Source organism: Suricata suricatta, chromosome 9, assembly GCF_006229205.1.
Source record: "Suricata suricatta isolate VVHF042 chromosome 9, meerkat_22Aug2017_6uvM2_HiC, whole genome shotgun sequence".
Lineage (NCBI taxonomy): Eukaryota > Metazoa > Chordata > Mammalia > Carnivora > Herpestidae > Suricata > Suricata suricatta.
In genome coordinates this window covers 111,370,288-111,386,959 of record NC_043708.1, presented here as the reverse complement: position 1 = coordinate 111,386,959, position 16,672 = coordinate 111,370,288, and the positions used below count along the sequence as shown (strand labels likewise).

Genomic DNA, 16,672 nt, shown 5'->3' with positions numbered 1-16,672 from the left:
ACATGTACTAATTTTTTGTTCTAATTTATGTTTTAGTTTAAATTTGTAGGACTAAAGAATTTCCCTTGTACCCCTGAGAGCCTGTGTCAGGTGCTGTCAATGGATTTCCCTTTTGAGGTAACACAACCATTGTCTTTAGTGCTCTGACGTGATTGCAGGACACAGGGAAGCTCGGTTACCCAGAGCTTAGGATATCCTCTGACTTTGCTGTATCAAAGCATCAGAAAAGGGCTTCTCCATTAGAGAAGTCAGAATTCCAGAGCTGGAGGGGCCCTGCTTGTCTATGTCCCTCATTTTACAGGTGGAGAGGCGGGGGTCCAGGGAGGGATAAGGCTTCCATTCCTAGGTCCTTCTGGGGTGCCTATTTCCTGCTACAAGCCTGCCTACCATGGCTGACTGTAAAACTGGGGGCTCCTGTGGCTGACAGACCACAGGGGTTCAAACTCCTTGTCTTTCCTTCCAAGAGTAAATGATGCCTGGGGATGGCCATGCTTGCTGAGCAGTGGCATGGAGGCAGGGTGACAGACTTGTCCTGGTTTGTCCAGAACTTTCCCAATTTAGCACCGTAAGTGTCATGGCCCTAGAAGCTCCTCAGTTCTCAGCGGCCTTTTGTCATTTTCAGAACCTCCCGTTATCCTCTCCAGGCTCAACACACGGACTTTACTCTGCCCATCATATCCTTTAAAATTCTGCCTAGTCACGCACAAGTATTTGCTTGAACTTGATATAATTTTGTTAAAAGGATCACAGCTTTCCAAATGAGGAAATGGCAAAGGCTGGGTTGCCTTCAATTCTGAGAGTCAATTAAGAAGGTGGTAAGAACACCATCTTTATTTATAACCCTATGCCCCAGTGACAATAAATGCTTTTTAGAGATGAGTCACTGAATCACGGAAAAGAAAATGTGGGACTGTAGGAGGTCTTCCTGTTGAGAAAAACTTGAGTTTCCCAGAACATAACTTGCAGATAATTTAGGGGGAGGTCAGGCAGCCAACAGTGGCGTAGGGAACAGGACTTTTTGACAACCTGTGATCCCTGTGTTTAGCAGTCCAGCATCTCGGAGGGGCCTGTCCCATTCCCCTGCTTTGTGCCCTGCGTGGAGCACATTCCCCCTTACAGAGACGTCTGAGTGCTGAAAAGTACATGGGATCCGGGCGCAGAAGACCTGGGTTCATGTTGAGTTTCTGCTTCATACTGCCTAGGTTTGGGGGGGAGGCCCCCACAGCTAGCCCTAGCCCCTTTTCTTAAACACCCTCAATGGTGGGTAGGAGGGTGAAGTAGTGGGTAGGCAAGCCCCTGTATACAGGAAAGTGCTATTTATATTTTTATTTTCAAAAATTTAGATTTCTAGGCCATTTCTTCATTTAGAGAAATTGCATGTATGAGAAACAAGGATTCTTTTTCCATTGGCAGTGATCCAGGAAAGGGAGTTGGCCTGCAAGAGCCGTCCCCGTGTGCACAGGCTCTCCTGGAAACATGGAGCCCCAGAAATCACTTTGGTTTCCCCTTTTGTAGGTAGACGGACTTCTCTTCTACCACAAGCAGACCCACTATAGCCCTGGCAGCACTCCTCTCGTGGGCTGGCTGCGCCCCTACATGGTGTCAGATGTCCTCGGAGTGGCCGTGCCAGCTGGCCCGCTGACCACCAAGCCAGAATATGCTGGGCAGCAGCTCCAGCAAATTATTGAGCACAAGAGGGGCCAGGAAGGCATGAGGGAGAAAGTCACACACAAGGCATCTGGTGATGGGCGCTATGAGCTAGAACACCTGTCTACCCCCAAGCAGAAGAGCCCTCCCCTCTGCCTGGACCCCCCTGGGAGCCTCATGGAGAACTAAACAGGACGGTTCCTTGGGAGTCACAGGACAGTGCTTGCTGGGGAGGAGGACAGCGGCAACAACAGGTGACTTGGTTTTACAGTGGACTTTGCAAAGCCACTCTGGCTCAGACAGGGAACGGAGGTTTCCAGACTTAGGTGGGTTTGGGTTTGGGGATTTGAGAAGTCACTCCCTGTGAAAAGTGTATCCCAGATATCTACAATGTAAATACATGTAATTCTTAAGAAAGAAGTTGTTTGTGATTCTTAAAACTTTAGGTGGTCGTGACCCTCCCCCACCTCCACCCCCAAGGCCACCTAAGCCATGACTGTTCAAGTCTTGGCCCATTGCACTGTTTTTAGCACTTAAGCATTCTGCTGAGTTTCCAGTTGCTGCAGTTAGTAACGTCATTTTCTAAAAGGTCTTACCAGGAACTGCAGTTCTTGGTATTTGAATGTGTTCCCTCTTCTGAGAAGTGTGAGTTTCTTTGGTTTAGACACTGCCTGAGATAAAATGCAAATGGAGTTCATTCATTCACAACTTCAACAAACATTGTGCCTTCCAGAAGATAAGCCTTGTGCTGGGCCCCATGATGTAGGGGGGTTATGGAGACAGGACTCGATCTCTGCCCTTGAGGAGTTCAAAGTCCAATGAGGAAAGACACCCACCAGCAGGACAGCTGAGAGGGTTGCTTAAGGGCTGAAAGATGCAGAGAGCCTGGGTCGGGAGAGCAGAGGAGGGTCCACAGAGGAGGTTGGAGCAGAACTGAGGCTCTGAGCAGGACAGAAAGGGCTCTGCAGACAGGAGAGTGGGCGTTTCTCACACAGGCAGCAGGGTATGGCGTTGCACCATCCAGAGCAGGGCAAGACTCCCTCCGGGACCTGAGGTAGGCTCAAGTTTAAAGGAGGGTTGGGGAGCTGCCCAGGAGGAGGCCGGAGAGAGAGATAGACCTATGTATTCTGCAGAGGTTTTAGATTTTCTGTCATGGAAGCGCTTTGAGCAGGTCAGATCCATTCAGATTGGTGAAGTAGGCTCTTTGGCAGCGGTGGCAGTAGAAGATAGTATCTAAAACTAACCAATTCATTTCTGCTCTGTGTTCAGGAAGCGTGTCCCATTTCCTGTGGCTTCGATCTGCTCCTCGCACTGCTTTTCACCTTTCTAGGACTTCTTTTATTGGACAAAAAAGATTCCACTATTCTAGTCCAGCAGCACTAGCGTCCTGTGGACAAAATTTCGGAGGGATGCAGGTTAGATCTTGTCTGACCAGCAGTTGTTCCCTTGTGATGATTAATTCTGGGAATAGATCTGGGCAGAAGTCGTGGTTCAGTAGAGCCCGATTACACACATTCAGCACACCACTGGAACTAGCCTCAGCATTGGGCTCTTACAGAGCTGCTAAAGCTGACTCTCTAAAATCGGAGAAGGAAGACAACTACTCCCCCACCCCCATAATGATCCTGCTGGCTGTGGATTGAAGCATGCCTACATCAATAAGCTCTTTTCTGAGTTTGGGTCAATTCTGCAATAAGAACATTGTGTTCCTCTTGCCAAGAAGCATGGTGTTGGCTGCCTAGATGCTACATGATCTTCCAAAGGAAGTCTCTTGTTTGTGCTCTCAGCAGGCCAACTATATCATTTCAGGAGCTGTGCATACTAGCGAGCGTCATAGAGACTTGGCTGGGCTCTGCTCAGAAATAAGCAGTCTGAAGGGACTGCTTCCTCAAAGGACACTCATGGGAGACAGAACACACAAGCCAAACCTATCACCATGCACAACTTGGTATTGTTGAATAATAGCTCGAAGAATGTATCTTAGAGGAGTGCCCCTTCTATTTTTAACCAAGAGCCAGTATTATCAATAACTGAATAGAATGTGTCGTCTTCTGGTCATATTTCTTATTTATTATAAAACCACCTCCTGTCACCTGTTTCAAAGATGGTTGTGTGAATAAGCTATTGTGACTGGATATGAGTTTTCTGGCCACCCTTCCGAATAGCAACCCGTTTCCTTTTTGTAGAATTATCTCTTCCCCAAGCAGTGTGATCTGGTGGGACTATAATCTCTGGGAACTGCCCTCCTTTGGCCAAATGTCAGGCTCATGACTCAAGATGGGCCAGTCACATAGTCCTCACCAAGAATCTGTATCATTTTTCTTTAATTAAAAAAAATTTTTAATATATAGATTTATTTATTTTTGAGAGAGAGTCATTGTGAGCAGGGGAGGGACAGAGAGAGAGAGAGAGAGAGAGGGAGAGGGAGAGGGAGAAACAGAATCCGAAGATAGGCTCCAGGCTCTGAAGCACAGAGCCTGAGGGTAGGCTCGAACTCACAAACTGTGAGATCATGATCTGAGCCCAGTCGGATGCTTGACCGACTGAGCCACCCAGGCACCCCACCAAGAATCTGTATCTTAAGCAGAAGACCAAGGAGAGTGAGTGAATCCATTGGAATTCATTTATTTGGTCCTCAGAAAGTCAGTGGGTGTTGCTTGTTCTTGCTGTGAAACCTATGAGCATCCTGTAAATTATATCTTGCTTAAATTAGCCAGAGCTTATTTCTAGGCTCACAACCAAAGAATCCTATCTGATCCCATTGCCCAGTATGGTCTACCCTGCTTGCCCTTGGCTGGAGGGCCAGTGTGGCATGAGTTAACAAAGGACTACTCATTGAGATCACCTGTTTCATCTCAAAAGCCACTTGAACCCATGCACCTAGAAAACAGTAGGCTGTTCAACCAGTTGATGCAAAATAAGTAGTCTTGGTTGTTTTAATGTTAGCCCAGAAAACTATGCTTCAATGCCTGCATCAAAGAGTTGGTGTCATCGTAATTCGCTTGTGTTTGATGATAATTTGTCTACAAACACTACTTCTTCATTAGTTCACTTTGCACTTATGTCAGAAACCTGACTTCTGTTCCTACCACTTCCAAGTGCTCTCATCAAGGGACTGGTGGTCTCCTGTTTTCCAAATGAAAGGGATGTTTCCCAGTCTCTCTTTTTCCTGACTTCAGCTACTGTATATATGTTGATGCCCTCTCTGAGCTCCAGCCCTGTCTATGTATCTCTAACTCCTTACCAGCCAACCTCTCGGTCACCAGAAATGGTACAGCCCAAACCGAACTCATTATCTTTCCCCCGTAGTCCGACTCAGTCATGTTCTCTTCCTGCGATCCTTGTCTGTGTTAATAGCATTTAGTCACCCAAGCTAGGAACCTAGGTATATCATATTTCTGTCCATTTCTACCTTTCACAGCTAGTGACTCACCAGGTCTTTTACATTCTACCTCTCTCTTTTCCATTTCCCCTATGACCTAAGGCCTTAATTCAAGTCTTCATCATCCTGGAGTACTGCCAAAGTCCCTTACCTAGTTTCCCTGCCACCAATCTTTGCCCCACTCTAATCCACCCCTGCCACAACTGGCAGGGTGACCCTTTCTAAAAAATTCATTACTTCAGGATTTCCCATTGCCTATAAGCTCCTCAACTTGTCATACAGTTTTCTTCATGACCTGGCCTTAGCATATCTGTCCAGCCTCATAAATTACTTTCCTTCCTTTGCTGCCTCCTCTCCAGGGATGCTGCTTTACAGTTCCTTGTACAAACGTGTTTCATACACATCCTCCCACCTCCATCACCATGTCCCTCCTCACTCTGGTTCCATTCATCTGATAAATATATCTACTCATCTTTGGAAACTCCATTCAACAGATATCTGGTTGAACCTTTACCTCGCAGGTAGAATTAGCCATTCTCATTTTTGCACCCTCCCAATCCCACTGCATATTTATGGATAGTCTTCTATCTCTCCCAAATTTAGGGAGAGTCCTCAAGACCACCCTTAGGTTTGATAATTCAACAGAAGAATTCACAGAACTCACTGAAAGCTATGATACTCACAGATAGAGTGTGCCACAGTGAAAGGACACAGATTAGTTAGCGAAGAGGAGAAATGCATGGGGCAGAGTCCCAAAAATTCCAAGCATAAGTCTTCCAGTTGTCCTCTCCTGGGGAAATCATGGACAGCATTAACTTTCCTGGGTACTGTGTGTGACTGTGCTCATGGAGTATGGCCAACCAGAGAATCTAACCTGAGCCTTGGTGTCCTAAGATTTTACTGGGACTTGGTCATATAGACCTGATTGGCTGACCCCAGTCTCTAGCCTTTCCAGAGGTCTAGCTGATAACACATGATCCAAAGTTCTCATTTCCCCCAATCACATTGCTAGACTTGTCTGGTGTGGCCAAAGACCCCCAGGTAAACACTTTTTTAGGACATTCTTAGGAGCCCAGGGAAAAGGCTACCCTCCCTTTGAGCAAGTTTAACTTTCTTTTTATTTTTTTATTTTTTTAAGGTTTTATTTATTTTTGAGAGAGAGAGAGAGAGAGAGAGACAGCATGAGCAGGGGAGGGTCAGAGAGAGAGGGAGACATAGAATCTGAAGACAGGCTTCCGGCTCTGAGCTATCTGTCAGCACAGGGCCTGATGTGGAGCTCGAATCCATAAACCATGAGATCATGACCTGAGCCAAAGTTGGCTGCTTAACCGACTGAGTCACCTAGGCGCCTCTGAGCAAGGTTAACTTCCTTACTGTGCACTCCCTCTATTAGATTGAGGTCAGAGACCTGGTCTTACTCATCTTTAGGTCCCCAGTGCCTGGCATTATGCCTGGCACTTGTTTTAAGTAGTGTTGGTTGGGTGGATGAAATGATGAGCTGGAATGAGAAGGCAGTCTGAGGGATAGCCTCTCTCTTCTCTACTGCAAAGAGTAGTGACCCTGGAGTGGAGGTGGGTGGTGGCCTGCTAATGGGTAGTTGAATATGCTGTAGAGTTCTAAGAATATGAACTAATGTTTTAAAAGGACAACCTGAAAACTTCTCAGGATTAAAGCTATGGACTTCTCCTCTAGTAGTAGTAAGGAAATGAGTAAAAACCTCACAATACATATTTTTAAGCAGATGTGGTCATCTGCGTCTTGCCTTCTGATATGTAGGACAGGAAAAGTGGAGAAATGCCTTGAGATTTTGGCAACAGTAGGACTGCTTCCTTTGGTAAGAAGCACTGATTTCTGAGTTCCACCCTGTCTTAGGATTTTGTGATTATATCCAGTCTTTACATCAAAAAATCTCAAGGGGCACCTGGGTGGTCAGTTGGTCAAGCTTCTAACTCTTGATTTCTTCAGCTAAGGTCATGATCTCATGGTTGTGAGATTGGGCCCTGCCTTGGACATCACACTGAGCATGGAGCCTGCTTAAGATTTTCTCTCTCTCTCTCTCTCTCTCTCTCTCTCTGCCCCTCTCCCCAACTTGTTCTCTCTTAAAAAAAAAAATAAAAGAGGGGTGCTTGGGTGGCTCAGTCAGTTAAACAACTGACTTCAGTTCAGAGCATGATCTCACAGTTTATGAGTTCGAGTCCTGCATAGGGCTCTGTGCTGGCACTTGGAGCCTGGAGCTGCTTCAAATTCTGTGTCTCCCTCTCTTTGCCCTCCCCTGCTCACATTTTGTCTCTCTCTCAAAAATAAACATGAAAAAAAATTTTAATTAGAAAAAAATGAACCAAATTCATTTAAAAATGTTGTTTCCCACCGAGTCCTGAGAAGTTTGGTCTTGGGTCTTGATTTGATTGTGACTCACCCCTGGGTGCCCCTCGCAGTGGGTCCACTGTAAGGCGGAGGCAAGGAGGAGGGGACTCGGAGAGCTGAGAGATTGTCTGTAGTGCAGATGAATTAAGAATGGCCTCACCCCGGGGTTCCCCTTGATTTCTGCTCCAGTAATCATCTCAGTTCTTGGGTTTGAGCCCCGCCTCGGGCTCTGTTGCTGCACTGATAGTGTGAAGCCTACTTGGGATTCTCCCTCTCTCCATTTCTCTGCTTCTCCCCTGCTGGCTCTTTCTCTTTCAAAATAAATAAATAAACTAAAAAAAGGAAAAAGCATGGCCTCAGGCAGAGCTCCAGGGTGGCTCAGTCCATAAAGCATCTGGACTCTTGACTTTGGCTCAGGTCCTGATCTTGCCAGGCAGGAGTCTCACTGAGCAGGAGCTGAGCCTCACCTCAGACTCAGCATGGAACCCAGAGATTGCTGGAGATATTCTCTCTCTCTCTCTCCCTCTCCCCCCTCCACTCCCCTTGTATGCTCTCTCTCTCTCTCTCAATAAACTGTAAAATAAAAAAAAATCGTATTAAAAAAAGGAGTGGCCTCAGGCAGCAAATATATGAGGGAAGAGACAGAATCCCGATGTAGAATGTGTGCATTTGTTTCTCACATCCATTCCAAGTCATAGCGATTGTTTTGAAAAGTTGATTTTTGTGTCTGTTTTGAGGAGGCAGAAAAGTGACCAGAGGCAGCCTAGGAAAATGGGGTGGGGGGTAGGCCTCGATATTGGGCTCCGCGCCAAGTGGCGTTCTCCTCATCTTCAGAGACAGTTTGGAACCAGAAGAGACAAAATTTGAAACCTGGATAGTTCTGGCTAAGATTTGGCACAGACCATGAACACTTGTAGCAAACTTCCTCCCTTCTTGCTTCCCTCTGGCTGGCAGTCCTTCGAGCCTGCTCTCTCTCTCCCTCTGCTTTTGCCCTGCAGGTTTTCTCCCCAGTCAGACCAGGAAATAAAAGATGAGACTCCAGTCTGTCAGTTCCGCTTCTCTTTGGCAACTTTAACAAAAGCTTTTATAAGGGAGGAAGTTGAAACTGGTTCAAACAAGGTTCTGTCTATTCATGGACTTAATTCGTCCATTCTGCTCTGGACTCCCATAAGTCAACGTGAGTGAAGCCGGTTAACTCAGATGGTACCTCCCTCTTATATCCAATGTTTTCTCTTAAGCAACTAAGTATCCAAGGTAACCAAACCAGGTTGGTAAATTTTTGGTAAAAACTAGACCTTGTTGGCTAGAAGGGACAGATCCCTTCTTTCAGCAAACATTCCATACCACCTACTGTGTACTGTGTATCATGCTAGGTTCTAAAGAAAGTAATGACTAAGACATGGTCCCTGCCCCCAAGGAATCCATGATCTAGGAGGAGAAATGGACAAGGAAGCAAATTAATCAGAGTGTTAAATAAACTCTAGATACAGGTGTCAGGTGTGGAAATGTTATGCCCAGATTTCAATATCGTCCCCAAAAACCAGAGACCGCCGGGGAGACCGAGTCACGCATGCAAAAGCAAAGGGCTTTATTACGGGCTTAGGCTGGCCAGGGCCTAAACTCGGGCTCACAGACTTTCCCAGCACAGTGGATCCGTGCTGAGAGCCCCGAACAAAGGGGGGGTAGGGCCTTTATGGGTTTTGGGAAGGGGGAGTTACAGGAAATGGTGACACAGGTACAGGGGTCCAATCATTATCGCCTAACATCATTGGCAGTAACTTTAACCATACACATTGTCCAGAGTGTTCATTACTTTTGGCGGGACCCAATCACAACATTTAGAGTATTACAGAGTGGACCCAGGACCCTCACATGGGTGTAACTAGCCTTAAGCAATAAGTGATTATCTATAGCTTCTATCCTAGGCCTGCCCTTAGGAGTGTTAAGCATTTTAGCTGGCCGCTTCTGATTGGGAGTTACTAGGATGGTCCCTGGTTGAGCAATCTATGCCCTTTTATTTTCTAATGATTCTGAGAAACCCGGCACTTAGGCCTCCAGGGTCAGAGGGGAAACTTGAAGCTTGTCATGGAGTCAGTTTGATTCAGACCTGCGTCCTTACAGAAGTAACATAGACTAGTGAATGATTAACCTGTGATTTGGGAGTGGTGCATAGGGTGTCAGATGAGAAAACTGTAAGAGCCAGCTCATGTTCTAGTTAAAAAAAAAAAAAAAAAGGCGGCCGAGAACAGCAATAGGTAAGGGCGGACCCCTAGAGTATTTAGGGTCATGGGGGAATGTAATCTACGTGGTATAAGGTTTTTCACCTTTCTTGCAGAGCTCACGTTCAGCCATTCCAGTTGTGATAGATTTAGCTTATGAATAAACAAGAAAAACATGTATATCCTAGACACTGATTAGCAGCATTATTTACTTATTTACTATGTATCTGTTTGCTTTTTAGAAAAATAGCAGTAAGAATTTTGGGGGATCTTTTATAGCCACAACATGTGTGTAGAGCACAACTCGTCTTTTCCATAGGCACTAGCTATTTTGGAGCAATGTTTGAGAGGAGCTTTGGATTTTAGAAATAAAAGTTTTTGGGGGGAAAGATTGTAAAATTCCAATCACAGTTTGGAAATATTTTTTTTCCAAATAAATATACCTGAACAAATATAAGAAAGCAGGAGAAAATGGCAAGCTAGGTCTCAGAGTTAAGGTGGCTGTCTTATTTTACTATTTTTTATTTTAAAAAAATTTTAATGTTTATTTTTGAGACAGAGACAGAGCATGAGTGGGGGAGGGGCAGGGAGAGAGGGAGACACAGAACCCTAAGCAGGCTCCAGGCTGTGAGCTGTCAGCACAGAGCCCTATACAGAGCTCCAACAAAACTTGAGATCACAACCTGAGCTGAAGTCGGACCTTAACTGACTGAGTGACCCAGGCGCCCCTATTTTAAAAATGTTTTAAAATGTTTGTATTTATTTGGGGGGGGCGGGGAGGATAGGGAGAGAGGGAGACAGAGGATCTGAAGCAGGCTCTGCGCTAACAGCCGAGAGCCCAATGTGGGGCTTGAACTCCTGAACCGTGAGATTATGACTTGAGCTGAAGTCAGAGACTTAACCGACTGAGCCACCCAGGTGCCCCTTTTTTACTTATTTTTGAAGATGGTTGTCTTCATTGATTCAGTCATTCAACACATTTATGAAGGGCCTGCCTTCTAGATACTGAGGGGCCAGGGGCCAACAAGATAGAGGTGGTTCCTGATTTCCAGGAGCTTACAGTTTTGTAGAGCAGGCAGAGACTAGGCTGATGGACATAGAAACAAGAGCACAATTAGAAACAGTGATCAGCTCTCTGATAAAAAAAAAAAAAATGAGGGTACTGTGAGAGAGAGCAACAGGGAGTCTCATTTAGTGTAGGAAGTAACCAGGAATATCTTGCTGAGGAAGTGACTTTTGAGTTGAAACCTAAGAATGAGTCAAATTTGTCTGGTGAAGAAGATGGGAGGAAGAGGAGGATAAGGTTTCTAGACAGAGACTTGAACCCTTTGTTTTAAAAGCAAAAAAAAACCAAAACAAAACAAAACGGAGGGTGCCTGGGTGTCTCAGTCAATTAAGCATCCAACTCTTTTTTTTTTTTTAACATTTATTTATTTTTGAGGGACAGAGAGAGACTGAACATGAGCAGGGGAGGGGCAAAGAGAGAAGGAAACACAGAATCCGAAGCAGGTTCCAGGCTCTGAGCAAGCTGTCAGCACAGAGCCCAACATGGGGCTCAAACCCACAAACTGTGAGATCATGACCTGAGCCAAAGTCAGACACTCAACTGACTGAGCCACCCAAGTGCCCCCTCCCCTTTATTTAAGCATCCAACTCTTGATTTCAGCTTAGGTCATTATCTTTTGATCATGATCTCACAGGGTCCTGAGATTGAGCCCTAGGTTGGGCTCTGCTCAGGGCCTGGGTGTGTAGCCTGCTTAAAAGTCTCTCCCCCACTGCTACACGTGTGTGCTCTCTCTCTGAAAAAAATTAATAAAAAATAATAAAAGCAAAAAACAAAAGTACAATTCATAACACTTCTCTTGCCCAGGTTCCTCTTTGTAATTTATTTTTTTACTTTCAGATGTCAGTTCATGTTAATAAAAATGTGATTTTTTTGACAATAAACTATTTTTAAAAATGTGATTTTTGTCTGTCACCTATACTTGCCCAACCCTATCCTCACTTTGGCTTGCCCTGCAGCCAAGAATTAAAAAATCTGAGGAGGGGGTGCCTGGGTGGCTCAGTTAAGCATCCAGCTTCAGCTCAGGTCATGATCTCACAGTTCGTGGGTTCGAGCCCTGCGTCGGGCTCTGTGCTGATCGCTCAGAGCCTGGAACCTGTTTCAGATTTTGTATTTCCCTCTCTCTGACCCTCCCCTGCTCACGCTGTCTCTTTCTGTCTCTCAAAAATAAATAAAAAACGAAATTAAAAAATCTGAGGCTATGTCAATACATGTGGATCTACCTTTATATTTTTTGCAAAATGATAATTTCAGCTAACTTACACTGTGATGGTGAGATTAGACGAAGTCATTTAGAACAGTGCTTGGCACATGGTAGGGACACAATAAATGTGAACTTAGTATTTGTGTATGTGTGTACTGTAATTTCATTACTGAATTTTTTATTGATGGACCATTATGTTGCTTCCAATCATTTGCTATTAGAAACCATTTGGCATCCCTAAGAGTTGATTGAATATGATGACAGATAGTACCATACTTGGTTTCATTGGTTCAAGTGTGCAGTGAAAGGCAAGCCTTTGTACTCCTATTCTCCTAAGATTGCTGATCAGAGCAAATCCAGCCAGCTCCCTTGTCCTCAGTTTTGTTACCCATGTGTCTGCTAAGAAGCTTCTGAACATTGTCCTGTTAGAACCATGATAGACATCAGTTCTGGAGAGTCGTTCCCTTACACACCCACATGCCCACACACACAGCTGTGCCTCTGAAAACATGCTGAGTTCTCTCTCCTAGCTCACTCTGTTAAACTGCTCCCTTTATTTATTTTTTAAGTGTTTGGCTTTTTTTTTTAATGTTTATTTTTGAGAAAGAGAGAGAGAGACAAAACACGAGCAGGGGAGGGGCAGAAAGAGGAGGAGACACAAAATCTCAAACAGGCTCCAGGCTCAGTGCTGTCAGCACAGAGCCCAAGGCAGGGCTCAAACTCACCGACTGTGAGATGATGACCTAAGCTGAAGTCGGACGTTCAACGGACTGAGCTATCCAGGTGCCCTGAAAGCGTTTCGCATTTTAAAAAATGTTTCTTTTTCATAAAGAGAGTTGGGGAGGGGCAGAAAGAGAAGGGTATGGAGGATTCAAAGCAGGCCCTGTGCTAAGAGCAGACAGCCTGATGTGGGGCTTGAATTCATGAACCTGGTTGAACTCATGAACAGGGCTCAAAGCCACGAACTGCAAGATCATGACCTGAGCTGAAGTCACAAGCTTAACCTACTGAGATATCCAAGTGCCCCAAACCTCTCCCTTTATTAATTCTCTTCACCTGATGCCTGTACTGGGCATTTAAGTGCCTGGATCCAAATTCTAGCCCAATACTAATTAATTAGCTGTGACTTCGAATAAATCACTGACCCCTGGTGTCCTGAGGATCACTAGGCAAAACTCCTGAGTACACTCAGCAGTGCGTGGTTGCTCAGGTCCTGCTATTTCCTACTCTAGCTTAGTCCTAAGAGCCATATGCCTACTCTGGGAGAAAAACTATATTTAAATTACTATTTACATTTGGCAGGGGGAGGGGAGATTATCTATCCACATGCAAGATTTAAATACACTCTGCTGTTGGAAGCCAAAATAGTAGTTACTCTTGAGGAGTAGTGACTGGGAGGGGACATAAGGGGGATTTTGGAAAGTCAGGAATGTTCTATTTCTTGACCTGTGTGCTTGTTACATGGGTGTGCTCAGTTTATGAAAATTCATCATGCTGTCTATATTTTCACCTTTCTGCATGTATATTTTACTTCAATAAAAAGTTAGCAAAAAAAGAAAACCAAAAACTTAAAATGTGCAAAAGACCATATAGGGAAAAGTCCCTCTTTCCTTTTGTTCTCCTAACTCTGACTTCCCTTCTTGAAAGACAACCAGTGGTCTTTTTTTCTTTTTTTTTTTTAACATTTATTTTGAGAAAGGCGCACACACACACACACACACACACACACACACACACACACACAAAGTGCAAGCCGGGGAGGGGGGAGGGTTGCAAAGAAGGGGAGACACAGAATCCAAAGTAGGCTTCAGGCTCTGAGCTGTCAGCACAGAGCCTGACGTGGGGCTCGAACTCACAGACTGCGAGATCATGACTAAAGTTGGACACTCAACCCACTGAGCCACCCAGGCACCCCAACCAGTTCTCTTTCTTATGCATCCTCCCAAACCCTTTCTATGTATAAATAAGTTTATATGTTCTTTTTTTTCTTCATACAAATGACATCATGTACACTATTTGAGTCTTGCTGTTTCTACTACAGTAGAATTCAGGGATCATTCCATATCCTTACATGTGGACGACACCATTGTGTTGTTCATTGTTGTAACCCCAGTACATACCCCAAGTCCAGTGCTTGGCATAAAAATATACTTGTTTAATAAATAGACTGCCTTCCAGAGAAGTATCTGGTTGCAATACTGAGGTGATGAACTCAACCAAGAGTCAGCCTTACTGGTGCAAATAACCTACCTGAGATAGCAACAGATCCAAGTTCCAGGGGCTTCTTGTTTTATTCATGGCAAATTATGCTCAGAAACTGACATTATCTTTGCCAGTAATTTAACACAGGTTCACTGCAGGAATTGTAATTTATAATAATATTGCACACGCCAGTAGCACACAGGATAATGTCTCTTAATAAGTCAATAAAGAAATAGGATACTCTAGGGGCACCTGGGTGGCTCAGTCGGTTAAGCCTCTGACTTCGGCTCAGGTCAGATCTCAGGTTCATGGGTTCGAGCCCCGAGTCAGGCTCTCTGCTGACAGCTAGCTCAGAGCCTGGAGCCTGCTTCTGATTCTGCGTCTCCTTCTCTCTCTGCCCTTCCCCCTCTCATGCTCTGTCTATCAAAAATAAAGCATTAAAAAAAAGTAGGATACTCTAAACCAATCATAGATTAATCACATTATTGTTGCAGACAAAGGGATGTTGAAAGAGATGGATGAAAGTCCAAATTTACATAATGTGTACATTTCTACCAGTTGGTTCTTGATAGAGTCAAACTAAAAGCGAGGTATCAGCTGCACCTGGCTATCAGGCTACGGTTGGCAGCAACGTCGGTGGCTGCTTGGAAGGTCTTTGGAACATTTACACATCTTGCGCCACTGCCTACAAGGAGTAGCCTGGCCAAGGCAGGTACAGATGTTCCTTCTCTTCCTCAGACTGCTGCACAGCTTACCACCACTGCTAAGAGTAGGCCAATACTCTTACTAAGAGCAGGAGCAAATGTCTGAAGATCTTTGGAGAGCTATTTAGATCAGCAAAGAGTAGCCTTGTCCACACTGAACACTCTAGAGTTACTGTGCAAACCTCCTGGTTTTTAAAGTTTAAAAGTCCATCACATGATGGACACCACTGCTGTTACTATGGTGTCAGTGACGTCATGGTCATCTTTACTCCGGGGGCAAGAGTTCGATAAGAACGTCCTAATACCAAACTTCAAAACAATTTCATCAAAACAAAACCACAAGTAACTTTGTTTCAAAACATGGATTTGAAATCGTGACAAGTCAGGGCACAATATTTTTCTAACCAAGGGCAACCTGAAGGTCCTATTTTAATGATGCAGAAATGAGATGAAGTTACAGGTTGCTTCTAAAATCCTAGAACGAGCCTCAGAAACCAGGGCACCTTCCTAAGTTGTCTGAAGACCTCTCCCTTGGATCTCTCTCCTAGCTCTCCAGGGCTCCAGCCATTAGGAATAGCTGTAGCTTGTTAGCCATACCCCTTTTGGAATATTTCTTTTGTCTGAAATGATGCAGCAACATAGTAGACCAGTCCTGCCTTCCCTGTGTCTCTCAAACTGACCCCAAAAGTGTATCCTATAACACCCTCCACGCTCTTTGCTGTGATTGCCCGACTGAAAACCCAAGGTTTGCAAAGGCTGCGTGGTTCCTGAATGAGGTTTGAAATCGGATGCTGCTTTTGTGAGGTACTAAACTTAGCTATCCTGGTTATGGATTACAGGATACAGGCAGCAAAGAGAAAGTGGGAGCAGGGTCTGTTCCTTCACCAGACAGACCTCCTGGACCTCGCAGGCAACCTTTACAGGGTCTTCCGGTCACCAGTAACATGGAGACAGACGAGGATTGTGGGTCCGTCACGCGTCGGGGCAGCGGCAAGCAACCCCAGCAGCTCCTTTTCAAAGGAACGTAGTCTCTTCCTCCTCCACGGAGCTGAACCGTAAAACGCACGCCCCTTTCCTCCTCGTACCCCCTCCCCGCAGACTGGAGTCGCCGAAGCCCCTCCCAGCGCCGGTCCCTCCGCTCTCCCCTCCCCCGCCCCCTGCTTCCCCCGCCCGGGCTCCTCTCTGTCTCCCCCTCCCGGACAGCGTCCGTGGACGGCGGGCCCTCCCGCCGCCTGTTTGTGAATGAGACGCTCAGTTTCTCAATGGAGCCGCGGGGGGCTCGGGCGGACGCGGGGCGGCCGCAGCGCTGGCCCTGAGCCCGGAGGGGGGCGCCTCTTCCTCGCTCCCTCCCCTCTTCCCTCCCTCCAGCCGCCGCCGCCGCGGCTTTTGAGGAACGGGGCTGAGAGGCCGCCGCGCTGGTCGCCCGGCCCGCATCCCCGAGGACTCTGCCTCACGCTCCGGAGGAGCCGGAGCGCTGCCGGAGCAGCCTGACGCCGAGGAGGCCGACGGCCTTCGGGAAATTTCCGCCGAGACCTTCCGCTCTGGGCTTAAAAAGTTCTTGAGTTCCTTTTTCCTTTTCAAATCCCGGTTGGCCATTAGCTCCTCGCCGATACCTTTTTTTTCTTTCCGGGAGAGGAGGGGGAGTGCGGGGAAAGGAGAGAAGAAAATAAAGGATTTCCGCCCCGAAGAGAGCGACAGTTGTGAGAGCTTTTCCTGCAGGAGACAGTAGCGGCGTTCGCGGCCGCCGCGGGCGCCCGGCCCCGCCGGCCCCACCATGCGCGAGCCGGCCACCGGTTGTTGAGGCTCGGAGACGCGGAAGCGTCGGCCGGCAGCACCGGGCTCCCCACGCTCCCGGGCGCGTTAGGTCGGCCGGGCGGCGGCGGCGGC

General features: G+C 46.3%; 2 protein-coding genes across 8 annotated transcripts in view; both read left to right on the top strand.

The window, feature by feature from the left end:
- The window catches only part of SNUPN (snurportin 1), a 38,282-nt gene extending 34,543 nt beyond the window's left edge, over positions 1-3,739 (top strand). For 5 of the 6 annotated variants that reach the window (XM_029952838.1, XM_029952840.1, XM_029952836.1 and 2 more), the window contains exons 8-9: positions 37-117; positions 1,516-2,067. In XM_029952838.1, the coding sequence (XP_029808698.1) occupies positions 37-117; positions 1,516-1,836 (402 nt within the window). In that variant the 3' untranslated portion in view covers positions 1,837-2,067. Of the gene's footprint in view, positions 1-36; positions 118-1,515; positions 2,068-2,916 lie in introns of those variants that run through there. The other variant, XR_003913670.1, reaches the window with a different exon arrangement.
- Positions 3,740-16,504: 12,765 nt separating this feature from the next.
- Positions 16,505-16,672, top strand: part of PTPN9 (protein tyrosine phosphatase non-receptor type 9) — a 79,462-nt gene continuing 79,294 nt past the window's right edge. Inside the window, exon 1 of one of the 2 annotated variants that reach the window (XM_029952843.1) lies at positions 16,505-16,659. The gene's annotated coding sequence lies outside the window, so the exon portion shown is untranslated. The remainder of the gene's footprint in view (positions 16,660-16,672) is intronic. The other variant, XM_029952842.1, reaches the window with a different exon arrangement.